An 18,245-nucleotide genomic window follows, 5' to 3' on the forward strand; every position below is an offset into this window, starting at 1 on the left:
TGCATGCGGAGATTTAGAAAACGGGCCTGTTTCATGTTGTGGCGAGAGGCTCGTTTGAGAGGCGTTGCAGATCAACGGGACTTAACTCGGCTCCGCTTCTCCTCTGGCCATTCCACGGCCTCCACGCAGACCCGCCGACCGTGGAGCCGGCGTTCAAGGAGATCCGGCAGGCCCTGGGGCGGACGGTGTCCATGAGCTGCCGGGTGCTGCGCGCTCACCCGTCCCGCGTCCTGCGCTACGAGTGGAGGCTGGGCTCCCGGGTGCTGCACTCGGGCCACTTCGACCAGCGGGACGAGACGGAGTACGCGGTGCGCAGCCTGGTCCGAGAGGGCTACGGCGAGTATACCTGCGACATCATCAACGAGGCCGGTGCGGGACACTGCACCTTCCTGGTTACAGGTAATTTGTGTTTTTTTTTTCTTTTCTTTTCAATAAGCTCTTGGCCAATACGCTTCATCATATTATCAAGATTTGACTTATTTTGCCTCAAAATACATCTGAAAAAGTGGTGTCATGTTTGTGCTGTAGAGAAAAAAAATAAGTAATAGTTTTAATTAGTCTGTGGGCCAACATGGTAAGCGTCTTCAGCATCTTCGACTTAACGTTCCTGGTTCATGGATTGATGGGCGACCTGATAGAACCTTACACCCCAACGGCATTCCGTTACACAACGCTGCACGGTGACCTCAGACGTTGTCGATGCCATGTAGGCTGTGATCCAGGAATCTGCTGAAGAAAAGAAGTGCCACACTAACTCCTCATTCTGGGTGATGTAGGGTGGTAGTAGCCTAGCGGGTAACACACTCGCCTGTGAACCAGAAGACCGGGGTTCGAATCCCACTTACTACCATTGTGTCCCTGAGCAAGACACTTAACCCTAAGGGCGTCTGATAAATGCTGTAAATGTAAATTTAAACGTTCTCATTCTGGACGAAATGTCAGACACAATATTATATAAATACATCTTGCCAGACCTCCAAAAATGAAAACACATTCAAAATGACCCAAACAACTGTCACTAATATAAATATCTGTACGAGAATTAGGTTCTTCAGTGTCTCCTAAACCGCAAGATCTGGTGACACTGTGTGCAAAATCCGGTCGCCTCCCTCCCGCCTCCTATGTTCCCCCCTTTTTCTTACAATACCACTTGTTCAAGGCAGCGTCAGTCATCATGGCAAATGCGATCCCTGTTGTAGTCACTAAGGACCAAGTCTTCCGACAAAACAGATTTCAAATGAATGCGGCGGTTTATGAGCTCTTTTCTTGCTGGTGAAAGGGCAAAAAAAATTCGAATCGATTTAGAATCTTTCGGAGATCGAAATCAGCACACTAACTTGGATCAAGGTAGAGTCTCTTGTTTTTTTGTGTCTGTCCTCCTGTAAAGTTGGTGAAATGTTTCTCATGGCACCCTTTTGTTCTCACCCATGGACCGCTTCCTTGAACGAAAGCAAATTTGTTCAGCAAGCTCTCAACTGCTGTGCTTCAAGGGTGAATAACGTCAGCCCAGTTCCAAATAATCTTTGTCAGATTGCCTCCACGTTATCTGTGAATCCGGTAATTGATTGAAATAAAAGAAGTGACATGCTTACCGAGCCTTAAAAAGAAAATAGTTCTTTGAAATGGGAAAGATTTCCAATAAGACTCGTGTCTGTCCACATACATTTTGTTTAAGCCAAAATGACAGATTTATTTACTTTTTTGGTACAAAAAGGTCTCGCTGTGCATATGAGAAATGAATCTGTCTGCCATGCCTCTGGCTATTTGCCCTGAGCCGGGGCGTGCCAGTGCAGGGGAACCATCCGTCAGGCCCGATTTCGTCCTTCACTCCCAGCGTGTGTGACAGGGCACGGGCCTGGATGGATGGCTGGAACAGCCGGCCCAAAACCTGGCAGCTCCAAGTCTCCGTCAGCCTACCTGCAAAATGCAGCAGGGCCCTGGGGCCGACCGGGGAACACTCGTGTCACAGGCCCGCCCCGGGCAGCGTCTCGGACTATTTGTGGTCACATCACCCACCCCCAAGGAGCTGGCGGACGATCCAGAGTCGATCTCTTGGCCCCCTGCGGCCATTTGCTTTTACCAACAGGCGGCGTTGGGTTGGCGAGGGGAGTTAGGTTGACACGCCTGTGCTAATGCGCCACCTCTACTCCCCACCTCCCAATTTCCCAGAAGCTCTGTCATTTTACCATCTGGACTCAGCATCCGCTGCCAAAGGTACAGAGGCTGCAGCACCCTAGGGACTCTTGAGTCTACTCCTGTTCCTGATTATCCGTAAAAAATCGAGCACAGCCCTCCCCAGACGTCCCTGACGGAAGAGCTCTTTTTTTGAAGCACTGCTGATACCCGCCCCGAAGGTACATCAAGTTTGTCCCATCTGTAGGGGCACCCTATCCGAATGGATTGCAGTAATAGGACATTTCCATCTTAGTCCCTGAGACAATGAAGAGCCGAAATCTTCCATCTGACTTTATGGTTTCCTTATTTTACCTCTGGGACAAGTAAAATGTAAAACGTTTCATCCAAGAGATAAATTTTGCTCTTTGCTAAATTGGCCCATGTGTTGTTCACCTTTTGACTAACGGGCACCCTGTCCAGGAACTGTTCTTGCCTTCCGCCTGCGGATAGCTGGGATAGATTCCAGCTTCCCTGTCCCTCTGACCTTGATAAGTGGTTTAGAAAATGAAATGAGGAATGGATGGACCATTACAGTATGAGTGGTTCAGCAATGGACAAGGTATCAGGTCAGACTGAAACTAATATCTAACTAACAGTAAAATATCTAAATGACTACTAGCAAGATATCAAGGTTACGCCAGGGCATCCAAACACCACTGTGGTCAAGTTGAAAAGAATTGATCAGTAAAGTATTTATATTAATCCTATCATTGTGTTATTAACTTTTTAACCAAATTTGAATGTGTGTAAGTATAATTGCATAAATTAGGTTTTAGAATTCATGAAAAAATTACAGTGTAGTCCCCCAAAGGTGATGAAATGTATGTATGTAACAACCTGGTACCATCGATGTTAACGTTATCAAGCATGCATAGCAACAAAAAAATAAGGGCATGTTCATGCTAAGTATTGGCTCCAGTGCCTCATTGAGTCATGATTCAGTACATTTACAGCATTTATCAGACTCCCTTATCCAGAGCGACAATCAGTAGTTACAGGGACAGTCCTCCCTGGAGACACTCAGGGTTAAGTGTCTTGCTCAGGGACACAATGGTAGTAAGTCGGGTTTGAACCTGGGTCTTCTGGTTCATAGGCGAGTGTGTTACCCACTAGGCTACTACTACTCGTTCAGTAACTTTATATATTTTCGATCATGCCAACGACACAAACCTTTTTTTTTTTTGTATCTAACCTGGCAAAAGACATTGAACGAATACCACTAAGGGTTTCTTAAAGTGAGATCAGAGGACACACTCTTGTGCCGGCATCAAGCCATCTGATGGTCCAAGGCTCACTTCGGTTGGGCACCAAGCCACAGAGTGCCGAGCCAAATCATGCCAGGGGGGCATCTGCGGTGTCATTTTGGTTTGACCATGGGAAATTTGCTGCACTGGCTATGATTCTGCCGTACAGTGTTCTCAGACCCTGACCACACTCCTTTGTTAAACGTAATACTTTTGGTGACATTTTGAGATGAATTTTGTTTGCTAGCATGACACACAAATCCATGAAGCACTCCATATTTTGAAGGTACTCCTATAGTCAAGCGCTTACATTGCGAGTCTTTGGCCACTTGGGACCAGGGTTTCATTCTCACCTCGCACACATTTTGAAAATGTCCCACTTGTGAGACTAAGAAAGGATCATCTTATCTTATTTTATTGCTTCTCCTGCAACCTACAGTGTGGTAATCTATACTCTACCACACATGTGAAGTTAGTTTCTCTTCCACCCATTCATTCATTAAAGCCAACGAAGGGTCACAATGAAACGATAGCCACAGTCGGTTCGCTCCCTTCCACTTTCTATACTAATCTTCACCGCAAAGCAGATTTCTGGTATTTGGGCATTTATTTGGGCAATATTCATGTCTAATAGCCTTATAATTGGATTTTTAAAAAACAAAGCGCACATGAAGCAGCACATAGTTCAGATGCATCCCATTTAATCAGAGAAATTAATACATTCAACTCAATCCAACATTTAATTGGAAGAATTGTCTGCGATGAGAAGCACAGCTAATGCGCACAAATGCAGGCTGCACATTGTGCCAACTGGAGGCTTTTCCACATCTGGAGCATTTTTGCATCGAGTAGGTGTGTATTCCAAGAACAGCGAACAAAAGCTTTCTCTAGCCTTTCCCTTGTAATGTAGTTTATTATTTCTTTTTCTTACATAAAAGTGTTTCAGGCAGGTTTTGCAAGACTGTAGCTGGTTTAATACAAAGTCACGACTTTCTTTTAGTGCCCCGAGGTGAGGGGATTTTCTTTATATCTCAGAGAGAGACCAAGAGTCAAAGAGGACAATTACAGAAGCATGCTCTTCATCCAGGAAGAGCACTCTAACAATAGCCGTTTCTGTGCTATGAAATGGGCTTGAGATGAGCGGGGGTGGGGAAATACTTCTAGGAACTGATGTAGGTTTGAATTTGGATGGATTACTTGAGTCCAGGTTTGGATTCTTAAGGTGGCATTTAATGAAGCTTCAGGTGTGTGTTTTTTTTTTGTTTGTTTTGTTGTTAAGGAAATGCAATTTGACTTTTAAGTAACTTTCATTGTCTCAATCGCCTGTAGTGAGTAATGAATCTGCAGCTAAATAGTGCATTTAGAGTAGCTATTAGGCAATAATGGCTTCAGCTAGAGAGGTGTATCTGGGATTTGTTCTCACGTTCCAGACCCTGTTCTTTCCAGAGTTTCTTAGATTACAGAGCACTTGTGGCTAGATTTTTACATTAAAAATATTTGTCCAGTTGTTTAAGATGCCATTCAAGTGTACCATTCAAGAAGCCCATAGCCCATTTTGGTCTCTAAAATTTAATTAAAACAGAAGGCAATCTGTGGGTATTGGTGTACGTTAAAAATATTTTTCCTAATAGATTCTGTATAAATGTAGCATTTGGACATTAAATTCAGTATTGTGTAATGATATAATTAGCCTTGAAAAAATATATTTGGGGTACAGTTTAGGTGAATAAAATAATCTTGTGTACCTGATAACACGTAGTTTGTTCCAAATCAGCCATTGATGTTGGAAATCATTGAGAACATTTTGTGTCTCAAGCCTTATAAGCTTTCTTGTTGTCTTGTTGCTGCTTTAATAATATATTGGATTCCTCTGTAAAATTTAAGATTTAATTAAATCATGATCATTTGAAACCAGGCTTTTTGTTTACTGAAGAATTTGCTCCAAGCTTTCAGTGTGCATCTGTCATGGACCTCCTCTTTTCCAGTGAGTCATATTGCCTTACTCACTATCAAGACAATAATTTATATGCCTGCACTTTTTTAAACCAGCAATAATTAGTTCATTAAAGCAATGACACTTTGCTTGTCAGGATTGCCTGCAGCTGGGCTCCACACCGGAACTCAATCCTGACGCCCCATAAATGCCGGAAGTTCCGCCCGTTCGGGGTCGCTGGCATTTTCGTGAACTCGCTGCACGAACTTGACCTAGTTTTGTTTCATGCGTTTTGAGTTCTGGCAATCGCCACACGCCTACGGGTTAGTTTCAGTTCGTTATTTAAGTTAAATCGTTTTCGGCCACCGCGCCGCTGTTTATTTGTATTTATTTATTGTTTGTATTAATAAAACCCCCTTCCCAGCATGTCAAACCTCTGCGCTTCCTTCCCCCGTAAGTCCGTAGACGTGACAGAATGCCAGCGACCCACCCAAAAGCGCAGAGGTAGAAAGCAGAGGAGAAGAAACGCCGCGAAGGACGCAGCCCGGCGCGGCGAACGCGGACGGCAGGGGAGAGACGCGCCGCCCGTTCTGGTGGAGCGTTTTCTCCCCGAGAAGCCGTGGTACGCGGCGCCGCGTGATGACGTCACCCCCGGGAAACTCCGCGAAACCCGGAAGCGACAACGTCGGCGGGTGAGTGGGCGGAGCGAGGACGTTGGCGTCGGCAGCAGCGAGGAAGTGACGTGGGCAGCGAGCGCAGAAGATGCGACCCCCACGATCTTCGCCATGTCGAGCCAAGAACTCTGCGCTCTGCTGGCAAGACTCCCCGTGGACTGGGACGACACGGACGACGACGAGAGCACGGGAGACGAGAGTTGGGCTCCGCCCATCGCGCCAGTCTGCGATCGTCGCAAGGTCCGTGGGGACCCACGTCACTTCCAGGGGGGTGAGAAGCGGCAACAACAACGGCGGCGTTCCTCCAGCGAGGAGGTGGGCAGCCTCCAGCCCAAATGGCCAGAGTACTGCCCATGGGAGCTTATCGCGCCATGGGTCCAGGATGTCCGCAGGGTGGACGACCCTCGGAGTCACCGGTGGGAGGACACGGATGACGAAAGCGATGATGACGTGGATTTTCGGTGGGCGGTCGGTGCCGGGATGGCTCCGCCCAGCGTGCGCGTCCGAGATCATCGCGGCGTCCGTGATGACCCATGTGACTTCCGGGGGTACGAGGTTGACACGGACGACGACCAGGATGACGCCGTTTGGGCAGTCGGTGCCGGGATGGCTCCGCCCATCGCGCCCATCCAGGATCGTCACGAGGTCCGTGGAGACCCACGTCCCTCCCAGCAGTGTGAGGAAAGCTGGTGGAAGAGGGCGACGGGAGGTCGCCAGCCAGCAACTGCGCTGCCGGGACTGCCTCGCAGGGAATCCTCCATTCCTGCTCCAGTCGCCGACCCGCCTTCCCTCTGCCCGGACGTTCCCCAGCAAAATGGCAGCGCAGCACCAGCGTCCACACCTGCTGGAGAAGACGTCCACCCCCCTCCACACCACACACATACCACCATCTCCAGCGACGTGCCCAGCCCCGTGTGGGACAGCCCAATTGTCCCGGGACCCTTCAGTGGGGCAGCAGACACAGACGAGATCACTACCATCCTCAAGTGTCTGACTGGATCAGCATGGGGCTGGAGCACAACCCTCTGGCAGCAGGGAGAGACAGACAGGAGTTTTCGGGACTTCCAACAGAGACTGAGGGCGGAGTTTGATCGGCCTGAGCCAGGGATCGAACTCTGCCCCTCCACCACATCCAGTGCCAGTCAGGATCCGGGGCAAGAAGACCCAGCACTGGTGGGCGACGAGAAGGTCGCTCCTCCCGAGATCCTGGCTGTGCCCCCTGAGGAGGTCCCGGAGAGCCCAGAGAGGGAGCCAGACGACCCTCTCTTCTGTCTGTCTCTGTCTGTGTGTGTCTGTGTGGCATATGTGTCCGTATGTCGCCCCCACTTCCCCTCTTTGTGTCCACCAGATGGCGACCCAGCCGCGGAGCCGAACCCCAGGGAGGAGGTTCCTGACCCGAATGTGCTGGTCCAAGGCGAGGTGGACAAGCCCCAAGGTACCCCTAAGTCCAGCCGGGGGGGGTGCTCCCCCAAAGAAATTTTTGGGGGGGTGCAGTTCGGGTTGGGGACTCCTCCTGAGGGGAGGGGAGGTGGGGAAGCGATGGAGCTGGGTCCTCCGGTAGCCAGTGAGGAGGGCGGGGCAGGCATGGGCCTGCGTCTGCCTCCAGAGGGGTGGAGCGCCATAGAGCCCCCGGGTAGGCATGAGGACCCAGCTGGGACAGACAGGAAGAGGGCCTGCTTGTCCCAACGGACGCAGAAGGGGCTAGCCGGATGGTCTGGCAATGCCCCCCCCCTTGGCACCAGGGCCGTGCAGCGAGAGGGGCTGCATAGTCCCAGAAGGCACCAGCCTGGGGTGCCTGGAACAGTCGCCGGAGGCTCTGGGACAATCTCCCTGCGTGGTGCAGGGGGTGACACAAGACGTGTCAGAGGGGACATGTGGAGACAGGGCCCACACGTACCCAGATGGATCGGCCCTGATTATTGTGTGCAGGTACAGGAGTCCGGGGCCGCCATGCGGGACCACGCCGGGGAGCCAGGCCGAGGGTCCGGGGCCGCCATGCGGGACCACGCCGGGGAGCCAGGCCGAGGGTCCGGGGCCGCCATGCGGGACCACGCCGGGGAGCCAGGCCGAGGGTCCGGGGCCGCCATGCGGGACCACGCCGGGGAGCCAGGCCGAGGGTCCGGGGCCGCCAAGCGGGACCACGCCGGGGAGCCAGGCCGAGGGTCCGGGGCCGCCAAGCGGGACCACGCCGGGGAGCCAGGCCGAGGGTCCGGGGCCGCCAAGCGGGACCACGCCGGGGAGCCAGGCCGAGGGTCCGGGGCCGCCAAGCGGGACCACGCCGGGGAGCCAGGCCGAGGGTCCGGGGCCGCCACGCCTGACCACGCCGGGGAGCCAGCCCGAGGGACCGGGGCCGCCACGCCTGACCACGCCGGGGAGCCAGCCCGAGGGACCGGGGCCGCCACGCCTGACCACGCCGGGGAGCCAGCCCGAGGGACCGGGGCCGCCACGCCTGACCACGCCGGGGAGCCAGCCCGAGGGACCGGGGCCGCCACGCCTGACCACGCCGGGGAGCCAGCCCGAGGGACCGGGTCCTCCAAGGGGAGGATACAGCAGGGCAGGAGCCCTGTGGTTGCCGCCGTCCGCCCCGCCGCCTCCACTGATGGTACTGTTGGGGCTCCGAGGACGTAGCCCTTGGAGGGGGGGCTCTGTCAGGATTGCCTGCAGCTGGGCTCCACACCGGAACTCAATCCTGACGCCCCATAAATGCCGGAAGTTCCGCCCGTTCGGGGTCGCTGGCATTTTCGTGAACTCGCTGCACGAACTTGACCTAGTTTTGTTTCATGCGTTTTGAGTTCTGGCAATCGCCACACGCCTACGGGTTAGTTTCAGTTCGTTATTTAAGTTAAATCGTTTTCGGCCACCGCGCCGCTGTTTATTTGTATTTCTTTATTGTTTGTATTAATAAAACCCCGTTCCCAGCATGTCAAACCTCTGCGCTTCCTTCCCCCGTAAGTCCGTAGACGTGACATTGCTATTATTAGTTTTCCACTATTATTTTCTTCTTGCGTTAATTTAGACTTAAACTGTATATGTTTTGCTTTTTTAATTTAAGATTAAATGCACAAGAAATAAATGAATGCTTCACGGAGCACAATAGAGCAGCACAGCAAAACAGGATCTCCAGTCTCTCTCTTTCTCATTTCTCTCCACAGAAATAGAACAGTGAAATTAAATAGAAAATAAAGATTACATAAACGTCCAATCAGATTTTGCTTAGGATTTTTTTTTTCTGTGACTGCAGTTCAGTTCATTTCATCTTGCTCCCATTTATTTCAATAAACTGTCTTTCTAGTACAGATATTACAGTATTCTCACACAGTAGAGAAGCTTTTGCTATTTATAAACCAGAATCTACCCTTCTTCTGAAGAAACCCATTTATCATCACCACCCTTCCTCCAGATTACAAATTATTTTTGCATTATCTTTATCATGAAGGTGTCCTTTTAAAAGTTAAAAAGGCAAATGAAGAAGTGACCTCTTAGTGTAAGAGGATCTGAAACATAAAAGCATGGAAATTAAGTTGCCCTAAGTCTCTTATGTATATTCTGATCGTGCTGAACAGGAGAGACTGCAATTTGCCTTCAAATATGCAATTTTTGTACTGTGCAAAAGCAGTATACCCTTAAAAAAAACGGCGTAAGTCACTTACTTGAAGTCTTATTACAGTGTAAAACAATTATAATTATTATTAGTTATGCATTATTCTTTGATCAGTGTTATTAGCGAATAGGACATTAGGCCCTGTTTTTACTAATGTAAGGTCAAAAGCGTCCTCAAGATTTACATGAATGAATTAAACAAGAAAATCTTTGTCATTTTCTGCATCTTTAAAAGGACAAACAAACTATGATTTTTTGGTGTATAGTTATTAAGTAATGTTTTTTTTTTTTTACCTTTTTTAAACATGAAGAGGCCTGTGATTGACAGCCCTCACCGACACTACTCATTTTGAATGATTTGAACCCATGCCTATCACATGAGCAAACATCACCTACAAAAAGGATAGTCTGCTTCTCTTCTTCAAATTACAGATAACTATAAGCTCCATGCTTAGCATGTAGTGCTGCGCTGAGCGGCAGTTTGAAAATAGTGCCCATCGAGTATATGAGTGTGGGAGTTATTCGAAATGTAATTGTTGTAATTAAGCACATGGGAGCTAGCCAAACAAGGACATTTTGATGTAATTTAAGAATTAATTCAGCTAATTCCCTACTCTACAAAATCTTGACTTTCCCTTTGGCTTTATAATAAAGCAGAATACTGAATGCAAATGTATTTTTGGATATTTGAATGTTTCAGTAATTACTTTTACCCTCCGCTGTTCTAAGAGATGATAGTGGCCTTCATAGAGCAGATGTTTAGTCAGCTGAAGTGCGTTTTCTCTACACTTTTATTTATCATCACAAGGTCTTCAGTGAAATTTTGCAGGCAGGCAACATCCTGATGGGCTGTAGGTGGGCCTCTCCGGGGCCAATGGGAGTAAATCTGTAGGTCATTAAAAGTGTCTGGGTGACCACAACATCTTCATAAGTCACAGTGTGACATAAACACAGCTGACAGTTTTATGCGTTTGCTCACAAGAATCAGCAACTTCTCGTCACACCGGCACCCGCCCACCCACATTCCCTCTTTTCAGGCACACTGAGATGTCCTGAAGCCTTGCCACTTAACATCATCTTTGCCCTGTCTGGTCCTTCAAGTGAATTTATTATAGTGTTATACCTTTTTTCAGAAAAAAGGACCTGTCTGACCTGTTTGTACTTAAAAAACTGTTCTGCCTTAAGAGCAGAAAACTTGAAAAAACTTGACAAACTAAAAACAAAATTCAGTTACCACTGTGCAAATATATTGAAATCTATGTAACATAAAACCTTTTAACCCAGGAAAGGCCCATCCCCCGGAGTTCTACTACGATACGTACAGCCCGCTGTGGCAGAACCGACCCCGCGTTTATGGCTACAAGCTGCAGTGGACTCAGATGAACCCGAATGCTGTGGACCGGATCATGGCTTATCGTCTTGGAATACGGCAGGTCAGTGTTACAAAACGTTTTGAACACATCCGCACTGACTTACGGTTCATTAACAGTTCGATGTAGATGACCATTTCTCAATTTTTATGCTATTTAGCTGTACAATGCAATTTGTGGAAAAGACTCTCCTTACTCTCCTTTTCCATACTCCCAAATGCTTAATTAAGTGGTAAGTGCTATTGATTGGTCAAAGTGACTCCATCTATCACTCACCTGTTAAGGAAAAGTAGAACACTCTAAATTGTCTATAGATGTGATTGAATTGTGTCTGTGCATCCTGCTGGGGTGCTTGCGCCCCACCCTGATTGAGTTCCCGAACTGCACCCAGTATCCTGGGCAGGCTCTAAATATGGGATATGGATATAGAAAGACACAAACTAAATACATTGGGCTGTGCTTACAAAAGAGTAGCATTATATATTTTTACGTCATTTGACTGCGTCCTCAAAACAGGACTATTTGCTATTTTAACATTTCTGAAGGACATGAAATACATATATATGAGTCACTGCTATAATTGGATGGAACAGTATATGTTCCATAATGTATTGGTGCATATCACTCTGAGCATGAGCAGGCCCGTTTCTTTGACTGAAAACAATTTACTGGCGTGTGGAATGGTAGGGACTCAAAAACTCAAAGGAGAGAGGGAATATCGTTCAGCATTATTCAGAATCACCATTGTTTGCATCCCCCTTAATACTAACATGAAAATGTGTAAATAGGAGGAGGTACATGTTGCGGTCGATTGTTTTTGCTCTTTCATTATAACCTTATCCTGAAACATACCACACTGGCACATTGAAAGTAGCTCAGGGACTGCAAACTGTGCCGTGAATTTCACCCCCGCTCACGATTCGCCTCTCGGAAACCGCTCAGTCTGCACAGCAGGGAACCGAGCTTCTTTCTTTCTCTTTCCTGGCAGTCCGTGTTACTACCTCTGCACGTCTTTTTGCACACTTGCTAGATGATAAACACGTGGCAGTGATTGATAACTGGGAAAGAGAACTGTCAGTCCCTCTTTTCAGCACGTCTCCCTAGTGCCTCACCACTGCTAGAAGAACACCAGCATCACCTCCGGACGGAGCTTAACAATAGATAAAGAAAGAGCATTGACATTCTACAAATGTCTACAAAAACCATAACAGTCACACAAGACAAATGCCACCAATTACCTGCAAATTAGTCTGTGCACTTGAATGGTTTAATTAATATTAACAGCACCATTTGAGGAGATTTAATTAAAATTTTCAGAATGAGAGAGACAAAGCAGCAACAATTTTTTTCCTGGAGAAACTACCTGTTTCCTGTTTTTAGACATTCATTGACCATTTAAATGCATAAGTGTTTGTGTATAATATAGGGTCAATAATGAATAATTTAATTATTACTGTATCTTATGTTTTGTTTTATTCATTCTTTATATGCGAGGACATCTAAGATCGCTGTGCATTTGGTATACTATAACTGACCAAAATGTAAGACAACCCCCCTTCCACTTCCACCACGCCGGCACTCATAGCAATCCATATTTGTAGGCCTAAACTTGTATTTATACAGAAAATAATTTTCATTTAATGTTTTTATCATTTTAAATCAGTGTCATTATTCACCTTTTATTAACTGTATTCCTGTATTCTCTTTTTTTAGAGCCTGAATATAAGATTACGAATTTATAATTTAAAATTATAAATGGATAATTGCCACTGTCACCTTGAGCGTGCTCTCAATGTATGTTGGAGCTGTTTCTCATTGAAGTCAGATGCTTGGTGACCATGCATGTTCTGAAAACACTGTACAAATAAGCATTGATTATTGCATTTATAGTCTACTGTCTTATGTCTTATTATATCATTTGATAAACCAATTTAGCTTTTTATTTTTGTTTGATATTTTACACTGTGGATTATTTAATTTTTTTTACTAATGTCCTCTCCAACTGACCTTCTCTCTCCTAAGATCCACAGTGAAAACCCATGCCTCTCAGGTGCCTGGCTTGAGGTGTTTCCAAAACCACCCACTTACTGTAGCTCATGGATCCAGATTAATTATGGATTAATTTGCACATCAGAGCTGAAAATGACAAGTCCTGCTTTGCAATTGCTGCTGCTGCTTATGCCAGGAATTTAGTCATACTTTACCTGGCTAGTCTAAAATGTTCATGAATGCAAGTCTGCTCTGCCCACTTTCCCCCATTTCTTTAGCATCTCAAGGGTTTTTTGGCACACAGTAATTAAGGAAAAGCCTCAGCAGTGCCCCTGCTTTAGTTGCAGGGCAAGTATTGCAGAGCAGCAGCGCCAACCTTGCCTCCTGTGTTTTTCCCCTGCAGAGCATGATTGAATCTTGACCTTTTTTTTTTTTTTTCTTAGCCGCGATCTACATTCTGATTCTCCTCCACCAGCGCTGTGAGGCACAGAAGGGAGATAGAGACACATCCTTCGTAAATAAATAAGGACCTCAGACCCCCCACGGGTACAGAAAACACAAGCAAAGTGATGAGAGCTGAGGCACGTGGAGTAGAACGAAGCTATTTATAGATCTGCGCTTTCGGCTTCGAATCATTATAATTTTTTACCCCCCTCACCACTGCATTTGAATTAATACTGAGGACTGGTGGGATTTACAGCTTCATAATGGATGATTTTTTTTTCATCCTGTTATCATACTGGGCCTTTGGAGGAGAGAGTTTGAATGAAAAATGAAGTCTTAGCTGCACAGGTCTGTCCAAGCCCCATGCAGCATGAAACTCACCTCCCCCATCGTAGGCAACAACCGGGCAGCTTTGCTACCGCCACGCAGTGCACTCACAGCAACCCCAGCTTCCTCTTGCCTCCCCGGTTGCACCATCGATCGGCCCTGTCAGTCACGGATCTCTGTGCAGAGGTCTAGCAGCAAGCACGGTCGAAGCCCAACAGGCTAATTCCACGTGGGCCCGTGGGTTCAGGCCCTGCTAATGTAGCCCAGCACTTTGATTAATCCTCCATTTCACTCGGTCAGAGCATTCACACTTTCACCATTCCTCTACAGCCTGGCTGTAAAGTTCTCACAAACCTCCTTTCCATCAAGCAAAAGTGATAATGTAGATACATATATAAAAAAAAATATGAAACTGAGCTCTTAAAATGTATGTTTATATGAATCCTGGTCGCAAGCTGTGGGTCTGATAACTTATATAAGTGATGATATTTGAAGTGAAAGGTAAAATTGAATTGCAATATATTTTGATGTAATTCAGATCAAGATAAATTAGATGCCACACTGTTCTGGCACCATGGTCAGCATTCTGCACCTCGTTTACCGACAGTCTGATGCAATCTGAGGTACTTGTCGTGTTATCACACCTTCACTGCTCAGTCCAGTTAAATCGGACTTGATTGTTTGGGGCAGGTGAGAATACAGCAAGGTGGTGGTCTGTGTCCAGTACCCAGCGGGGTGGTTCGTGGTGAGGACACAACTTGTGGTGGCCACGAATCTGGGGAGCTTCCCATAATGATCTGGGCAAAATTGTGATTGATATCTGGTGATACAAGGTTCTGTTTTTGTGGTTTAATGCGATGATGTATGCAGCTCCATGTTAGCTTGAACAAAAATATACAGAAATTGTCCAGACTTGTCCAGCATCTCCAGACTTTACGTACGTGATTACGTTTTAATGTGGTTGTTGGATTTTTCCAACAACTATAGGTGTGAAAATACCTTCAAAATCATGGGGCAATGCCTGATTTTCATCACTTGATCAAGATAATAATAGAATGTGGTTGATTGGTGTATTGTTATACACTTAATATTTTTCATTAAAATTTTGTCTGAATGAAGGACATGACAACAATTAAGTCCCTGACAGAAGTCTTATCACTTGTGTACAAATTGACCTCAAGTGCCACTGAAATATTTTTCAGAAATGGCTCATTTTATTCCCAACAGCTTTTGTAATAATGTTTCGGTGCAAAACAAAACTGTCAAAAATTATTCAAATATTCAAAGCCTGGTAAAGCCCAATGAGTCCATTTTTGCAAAGACATAAGTGTTGTCACCTTGTCATATGAGCTTCACCTGTGACTAATAATGGATCAATTAGGTCTCAGGTGTATATAAAAAGAAACCCAGAACACTAGACCTTCACATCAACTGCAACTAGACCTCTGCAAACACGCCTAAGATTCACCCTGAGACTAAAGTGTTGATTATCAAGAGGCTTAAGACCAGATCCACTGCTGATGTGGCAAACACCTTCAATGTGTCTCAGCGTCAAGAACAGGGGATAAATAAAAGATCTGAAGAGACTGGAGACGTTTTTGACAATCCCAGGTCAGGAAGACCCTGCAAGACAACTGCTCGAGAGGACTATTTGTTGGCTCGAAAATCCAAGGCCAGCCAATATTCCACTGCAGCAGAGCTCCTTGAGACCTGGTCACCTGAAGTCCATGTGTCAACCAGAACAGTTTGTCGGATTCTGTCTCGAAATGGCCTCCATGGTCGAATCAGTGCCCAGAAGCCAGCACTAAACAAAAGACAATTGAAAAACCGTGTGGCATTTGCCTGGAAAAGTGACAGAAGGTGGATTTTTCAGATGAATCTTTTGTTGAATTAGACCACAGTCGTGCAAATATTGCAGGAGACCTACTGGAGCCCACATGGAGCTGAGATTCACCCAGAAGTTTGTGAAGTTTGGTGGTGGAAAAATCATGGTCTGGAGTTACATCCAGTATGGGGGAGTGCGAAAGATCTGCAGGGTGGAAGGCAAAATCAATAGTCTGAAATAGCAAGAAATCTTTTATATTCCCAACCATAAAAGAGGCCACATTCTGCAGCAGGATATTGCTCCATCACATACTTCCATCTCCACATATTGAGTTCCTCAATATAAAGATGCTCCAGGATTGGCCAGCCCAGTCACCAGACATGAACATCATTGAGCATGTGTGGGGTAGAATGAAAGAGGAAGCATGGAATACGAAACCAAAGAATATTGATGAACTTTCGGAGGCATGCAAGACTGCTTTCTTTGCTATTCCTGATGACTTCATCAATAAATTGTATGAAGCCAAACCGCATGGTTGCAGTCCTTCAAGCTCATTGAAGTCATACAAGATGTTAAGTTTGGATCTCACAGCACCACTGCTTAATTTTCTGACATATTTTTGTATTTGCAGGAAATTTGTTAGATTTCTGTATAAGCGACAAAACGTTTTCTCTTGCCAAAATCTGACCTTTCTGTCTTTTATTCCACTTAACTCTAAACAACAATGTACCACTAAAGCAAGGGTCGCAATGCACTGCAGATGTTCATCAATGTTTTTTGTTTGCATGAAATATTTTTTACGTGACTAAAGTATAGGAAGGATACAATTGTGGAGAAGAGGAATTGAAGACAGGCAAGTGTTGGAGAGTGAGGAGAGGGAAAATGTAAACTGCATGTAAACATGAATTCATCTGTTCCACAATATTAACAAAATAATATACTATGGCAGGCAAGTCTTTCTAGCTTTCAAGGAAGTATGACATTTACATTTACAAGGCATTTGGCAGACGCCCTTATCCAGAGCAACTTACATTGTGCTTTCAAGCACGATCAGTTCTGGTTCATAAGGACCCCCAACTATGAATACAATACTCAGTGACTGAGCTGTTCTGACCTCCAGGGGAAGTTCATTCCACCACCGAGGGGCCAAGAGAGAGAAAAGTCTAGACGAATGTCTTCCTTTTACCTTCAGCGAGCAGTATGACAGTTTCAATAAAACACTATAGGCTAATTGACAGGGGAAATAGGGGAGAATGGATTTGTGATGGACAGGGTGGTGGACCTCTGTATAATGTTCTTGTTTTGGTTTATTAGATTTTTTTTTTCATCCCTAGGAAAGCGTAGGAACACAGTAGGAGTGTTTGAGTGCAGAGACACAGACAGCTGTTCTGAGCTCAGGGAGCATGCGGGACCACAGCGGGTGCTCCTTCACCAGCCTGGAACAGACAAACAAATAACTGTGGAAGTGCTGATAAAATGTCTGTCTTCGCCCAGCCAGCAGGTGCTGTGACTGCGGTGACTTGACGTTTGTCTCGCCTTTTACCCCATCAGACAGGACAGCAGCGCTGGTGGGAGCAGGAGATCCCTGTGGATGGACCCATACAGACGGGTGAACTTATCACCTACAACCTGACCGAGCTCATCAGGCCCGAGGCCTACGAGGTCCGACTCACCCCCATCACTCGCTCTGGGGAGGGCGACTCGGCCATCCGCCTCATCACGTACAGCGGTGAGTGTCACTGGCAAAAACACAAAGAATTATTTTTGCAAGTATTATTTTTAAAGTACATACCTTAAAATACCATCTTTTTTTTTTTTTTTTAAAGACTGGATATTATCCTTTTATGTGCTTGTTGTAATCAATTACTTGTAATAAAAAATTTGAAGTTACTCATTTATTCTTAGTCTTGCAGGCTTGTACAAAGGGTGTGGCCAGACTCCCAAGTCAACAGTTATGTCAACTGATGCTTGCTATAACTCTGCTATAAATAATATTAACAGTCTGTGTGGCGTGGCAAAAATTCAGCACTGAATTAGCTAACAGTTCTAGCTGAAACTAGTTTGCATAGGCCTACTTTGGAAGTCCGTTATGATTATTATGTTGGTTTGAATAAAGTTATATACTATTTGCAGTTATGTAACATGACAGTTATCATAACAGAATTTTGATGAATACCTTGAATGCATTTCAGCCCTGTTGGTCGCCATCTGACTACTTTGACCATATGTTCTTCCACCCTGTGGCAAACAGTAACAGCAGTTCACAATCACCTGAGACAAAATCATTTGAAGCAAATCTGCAAATATGGGCTATTATGGCCTCTTAAACGGAGATTAATGTCTCTTGAGATTAAACACATTTATTCTAAATATTGAGTGCCGTCTTTATCAAGCGACTAATTTTATTTCCTGATGTTCTTCTCCAGTCTGAGCCACAAGCGGGACGCAAACATAATCAGAGAGCTGCTGCTGGGTTAGTCAGGATAACTAACAGTTCTAATGATCTCAGGCAGAAAGGCATCCCGGCTGACCTCAATCCAGAAATGATTTACTGCGCTGACTAAAGCCCGCTGTGCGCAATCACACCAGGCAGCCCTCTGTCATCCCCTGAACCCTCAGTTTCCGAAAGAAGTTCGTTTCTTTTCCTGAAATAAATATCTGAGT

At 46.1% G+C, this 18,245-nt stretch overlaps 1 protein-coding gene across 5 annotated transcripts in view; it reads left to right on the plus strand.

Moving 5' to 3' along the window:
• LOC114803110 (MAM domain-containing glycosylphosphatidylinositol anchor protein 2) overlaps nt 1-18,245 on the plus strand; it is a 151,550-nt gene that overhangs the window by 111,383 nt on the left and 21,922 nt on the right. For all 5 annotated transcript variants that reach the window (XM_029002426.1, XM_029002425.1, XM_029002427.1 and 2 more), the window contains 3 exons: nt 130-399; nt 10,911-11,059; nt 17,133-17,310. In XM_029002426.1, coding sequence (XP_028858259.1) covers nt 130-399; nt 10,911-11,059; nt 17,133-17,310 — 597 coding nt within the window. The remainder of the gene's footprint in view (nt 1-129; nt 400-10,910; nt 11,060-17,132; nt 17,311-18,245) is intronic.

Source organism: Denticeps clupeoides, chromosome 14 (assembly GCF_900700375.1).
Source record: "Denticeps clupeoides chromosome 14, fDenClu1.1, whole genome shotgun sequence".
Lineage (NCBI taxonomy): Eukaryota > Metazoa > Chordata > Actinopteri > Clupeiformes > Denticipitidae > Denticeps > Denticeps clupeoides.